The 5363-nt window shown below is 37.6% G+C and overlaps 1 protein-coding gene across 2 annotated transcripts; it reads left to right on the forward strand.

Annotated features, from left to right (window-relative positions):
• The first annotated feature begins 1274 nt into the window (after positions 1–1274).
• stx11a (syntaxin 11a) lies at positions 1275–5363 on the forward strand. Of its 2 annotated transcripts, none has more exons than XM_061893766.1 (2): positions 1275–1603; positions 4296–5363. In XM_061893766.1, exon 2 carries the CDS (start codon positions 4301–4303, stop codon positions 5159–5161), a length of 861 nt encoding a protein of 286 aa, XP_061749750.1. In that variant the 5' UTR covers positions 1275–1603; positions 4296–4300; the 3' UTR covers positions 5162–5363. The 2 variants fall into 2 exon arrangements, with proteins under 2 accessions (XP_061749750.1, XP_061749751.1); XM_061893767.1 differs by lacking the exon at positions 1275–1603 and adding an exon at positions 1642–1863.

Consider the following 5363-nt stretch of genomic DNA (forward strand, 5'->3'; position numbering starts at 1 on the left):
GTGTTGTGGCGTTTTAAGGACATCTGCAGTTTTTATGCTACAGTAAAGACAATGAATGAACACTGTTGCTGGAGCACGGTTACATAACGATGTCATAGTGACAACACTGTGTCACACCTGTCATAGTGACAACACTGTGTTACACCTGTCATAGTGACAACACTGTGTCACACCTGTCATAGTGACAACACTGTGTCACACCTGTCATAGTGACAACACTGTCACACCTGTCATAGTGACAACACTGTGTCACACCTGTCATAGTGACAACACTGTGTCACACCTGTCATAGTGACAACACTGTGTCACACCTGTCATAGTGACAACACTGTGCCACACCTGTCATAGTGACAACACTGTGCCACACCTGTCATAGTGACAACACTGTGTCACACCTGTCATAGTGACAACACTGTGCCACACCTGTCATAGTGACAACACTGTGCCACACCTGTCATAGTGACAACACTGTGTCACACCTGTCATAGTGACAACACTGTGTCACACCTGTCATAGTGACAACACTGTGTCACACCTGTCATAGTGACAACACTGTGTCACAGCTGTCATAGTGACAACACTGTGTCACACCTGTCATAGTGACAACACTGTGTCACACCTGTCATAGTGACAACACTGTGTCACACCTGTCATAGTGACAACACTGTGTCACACCTGTCATAGTGACAACACGGTGTCACACCTGTCATAGTGACAACACGGTGTCACACCTGTCATAGTGACAACACGGTGTCACACCTGTCATAGTGACAACACTGTGTCACACCTGTCATAGTGACAACACTGTGTCACACCTGTCATAGTGACAACACTGTGTCACACCTGTCATAGTGACAACACGGTGTCACACCTGTCATAGTGACAACACGGTGTCACACCTGTCATAGTGACAACAGTGTGTCACACCTGTCATAGTGACATTTTTGGTGATTTAACCCCCAATTCCAAGCCTTGATGCTGAGTGCCAATAAGCAGGGAAGAATGCTGCTATGAGTTTTTAAACATAAGCTGTTAACTGCTGGCAGTCAAATGGTGAATAAGATACTCTATAGTGTTCATATGTTTATAAATCTGACTGTGATGAAGGCAGTGCCTCACCAGCCATGAACCTCACCGCACGTCACTGATGTGTGTGTGTGTTGTACTGCTGACCTCTGCTGGACAACATGAGTACTGCACCAACCTTACTTCTCTCTCTTCCTGGTTAGATTGAAACATTGTTTGTGTTTTGGTGTGTACATTTATTTGCATGGTCTATCAGTTGGTGTACATTCTTGTGTGCAGACTACATACTTGTGTACATACTTTCAAAAGAAAAGTTGCTCAGAAGACAAGCGCTTACTAAAAATAGAATACTTTTTTCCTCTCTTCCGCAACTACTTCTTTTTCTGCACTTTTTCACACAGCATCTTCTTCTGTTGCAACCTGTTGCTCATCACACACACACACACACTCACACATACACACACACACACACACACACACACACACACCACTCACACGCTCACTAAGAAGAGAGAAGCAGAAAAGAGGAAGCAGCTCGTGTGCTGTCTTTCATCCGCCATATTTCCAGCCTGAGAAGGTAAGAAGAGAGTTTGTGCTGTTTGTGACACATTTTGTGTTAATAACGTCGTTATAATCCGTAATCTATAATAGGTGTGCCTAATGAAGTGTCCAGGAAGTGTGGTGCAATAAGTGAGGAAGTCAACTTAAGTCTGTTTCCTTTTTTTCTTTTTTTCTTTTTACCTCCTACTCATTTGTCAGCTGCTGGAAAATATGACATTTTTACCGTACGTGGAAAATATGACTTGTCATAAATCATAAAACCACGTTGTTTTTACCGTACGTGCAATATTTTCATCCATTGTCACTTTAATGAAATACGTTTTAAAAAATAATGTTGTGAAATGTGACACGTTTATAGTTGAGCTGTTTATGAATATTTATTCAATTATGAATGAGTGAAAATGTCAAATATTATATATTGGGTCTGAAATAAATCCTTGAATAAATAGTCTTAATACAATGAATTAAAAATACGTCATAAAATGTGGAATTATTTATACAATTTGATGAATGATTAAAATAATTACATTTGTTTAAATAATAAAATGGTCAAATATTAGAAATTGGGCCAAAAATATGCTTTAATTAATTATAAATAAATAATTGAAAGTATTACCTTGTAAAATGTGAAACAATATTCAAGCTATCGAGGACCTATTTATTTATATTGGATTAAATATTAAATGAATTATTACAGAAATGAGTGCAAAGTTCAATAAAAATATAAAGCTGTTGTGAAAGAAATCCACGAAAAAATCTTAAATAAAATTAATTAAATGTTGTGAAATATGACACATGTATTGTTAAGATGATTATGAATAATTATTAAATTATACGTGAGTGAAAATGTCGAAAATTATATATTGGGTCTGAAATAAATCCTTCAATAAATAGTCTTAATTAATTAATTATACGTCATAAAGTGTGGAATTATTTTTAAAATTTGATGAATGATTAAAAGAATGACATTTTTTTAAATCACAAAATGGTCAGATATAAATTGAAAATGTGACACATTCAGGAATTATTTATAAAATTTGATGAATGATTAAATCAAATTAAATTTAAAAAAAAAATGTAAAATGGTCAAATATTGGCCCTAAAATCAATCCATGAATAGATAATTTTAATTAATTAAAAATGAATAAACAAAAGTAATACACTGTGAAATGTGAAACATTTATATTTAAGATACTAAGGACCTATTTATTAATATTGGATTAAATATGAAATTAATTATTACAGAAAATGAGTACACAGTTCAATAAAAATATAAAGCTGTTATGAAATAAATCCACAAAAAATGCTTGAATACAATTAATTTAAAATTACTTTTTTTTTTTTTTTAATGTTGTGGGATGTGACACGTGTATAGTTGAGATGTTTAGGAATATTTATTCAATTATAAATGAGTGAAAATGTCAAATATTATATATCGGGTCTGAAATAAATCCTTGAATAAATAATCTTAATACAATGAATTAGAAATACGTCATAAAATGTGGAATTATTTTTATAATTTGATGAATGATTTAACGTGTTACATTTTTTTAAATAAGAAAATGGTCAAATATTCTAAATTGGGCCAAAAATATGCTTTAGTTCATTACAAATAAATAATTTAATGTATTACATTGTGAAATGTGAAACATTAATATTCAAGCAATCGAGGACCTATTTATTTATAATGGATTCATTATTAAATGAATTATTACAGAAATGAGTGCAAAGTTCAATACAAATATAAAGCTGTTGTGAAATAAATCCACAAAAAATGCTTAAATACAATTGATTAAAATGTTTTTTAAATGTTGTTAAATGTGACACGTGTACAGTTAAGCTGATGAGGAATAATTATTCAATTATAAATTAGTGAAAATGTCAAATATTATATATTGTGTCTGAAATAAATCCTTAAAAAAATTGTTTTAATTAATTAATTATACGTCATAAAATGTGGAATTATTTATAAAATTTGATGAATGATTAAAAGAATCACATTTTTTGAATAACAAAATGGTCAAATATTATAAATTGGGCCAAAAATAAAAATGTGACACATTCAGGAATTATTTATAAAAAATTTAATGAATGATTAAATTATAATTTTTTTTTAATTTAAAATGGTCAAATATTATAAATTGGCCCTTAAATCAATCTGTAAAAAGATCATTTTAATTAATTAAAAATGAATAAATAAAAGTAATATGTGAAACATTTTTATTTAAGATACTGAGGACCTATTTATTAATATTGGATTAAATATGAAATTAAGTTTTACAGAAAATGAGTACACAGTTCAATAAAAATATAAAGCTGTTGTGAAATAAATCCACAAAAAATACATAAATACAATTAATTTAAAATAACTTTTTTTTTTAAATATGTTGTGAAATGTGACACGTGTATAGTTGAGATGTTTAGGAATAATTATTCAGTTATAAATGAGTGAAAATGTCCATCCATCCATCCATTTTCTATCACTTGTCCCATTTTTGGGTCGCGGGGGAGTGAGGATGTCAAATATTATAAATTAATGAATTGGAAATAAGTTGTTTTTTTTTAAATTGTGAAATGTGACACATACTTGAGCTGTTGGATTACAGGATTAAATATGAAATGAATGATTACAGAAAATGAGTAGAAAGTTCAATAAAAACATGACGACAAATCATAACAAGCAGGAGCACTTTCCTTGCGTCTTGCAGCCGAGATGAAGGACCGACTGAGCGAGCTCCTCAGCCTGGCCTCCAAGCCTCCAGACGTGGACCTGGTCCTCAGGGACAGCCCGAAGGACACGCTGGAAGACTACCAGGGCGAGGAGGCCATGGCGGCCATCCACAGGGAGGCTCAGGCGGCGAGGAAGGAGATGCTGCTGCTCAAGATGGACGTGAAGCGTCTGGGGAAACAGGGCAGCAGGTTCCTGACGTCGGTGAGGAGGTTCAGCAGCATCAAGCGCGACTCCAACGCTGTGGGCCGCGCCATCAAGTCCCGGGGCGAGGCCGTCTACGCCCGCCTGGAGAGGCTGAAGGCCGCCGGCGAAGATCTGTCCCGGGAACACGGCCCCTCCTCCACCCTGGCCCGCATGGCACGCTGCCAGCACGCCTCCCTGACCTCCGCCTTCCAGGGCGCCATGTCCGACTACAACCGCGCCGAGATGGAGCTGCGGGAGAACTGCCAGACGCGCATCCAGAGGCAGGCGGAGATCGTGGGCAAGGAGGTGAGCCGCCAGCAGATCGAGGAGATGCTGGAGACGGGGAAGTGGAGCCTCTTCTCCGACAACCTGCTGTGCGAGGGCCGCGGCGCCCGCTCCGCCCTCAGCGAGATCGAGAGCCGGCGCCGGGAGCTGCTGGAGCTGGAGGGACGCATCCGGGGCGTCCGCGAGCTTTTCCTGCAGATGGCGCTGCTGGTGGAGGAGCAGGGCTGCCAGCTGGACAACGTGGAGGCCAACGTGGCCCGCGCCTCGGACTACGTGAGCCAGGCCTCGCATCAGGTCAGGAAGGCCGTCAGGTACAAGAAGGCCAACCCCTGCAGGAAACTCTTCTGCTGCTGCTGCTGTCCTTGCTGCGAGTGACCACGCCCACTTTCTCGCCTTTTCTTTGCCACACAACCTCCAAGACTCACTGACTTCACTTCTTCTTACAACAGCCTTCTTCTTCGCAACGGTGCTTCACTTCTTTTTACACTTGTGCAAAAACATCTTGACTGTGACTCTCACACAATAACAATACAAACTGCAATATATTCATACTGCAAAAAGCAGGAAGAAGACGTAG

This window comes from Nerophis ophidion, linkage group LG03, assembly GCF_033978795.1.
Source record: "Nerophis ophidion isolate RoL-2023_Sa linkage group LG03, RoL_Noph_v1.0, whole genome shotgun sequence".
Lineage (NCBI taxonomy): Eukaryota > Metazoa > Chordata > Actinopteri > Syngnathiformes > Syngnathidae > Nerophis > Nerophis ophidion.

Coding starts and splice junctions, on each gene's coding strand:
- stx11a (XM_061893766.1), top strand. CDS start 4,301: ATGAAGGACCGACTGAGCGAGCTCCTCAGCCTGGCCTCCAAGCCTCCA.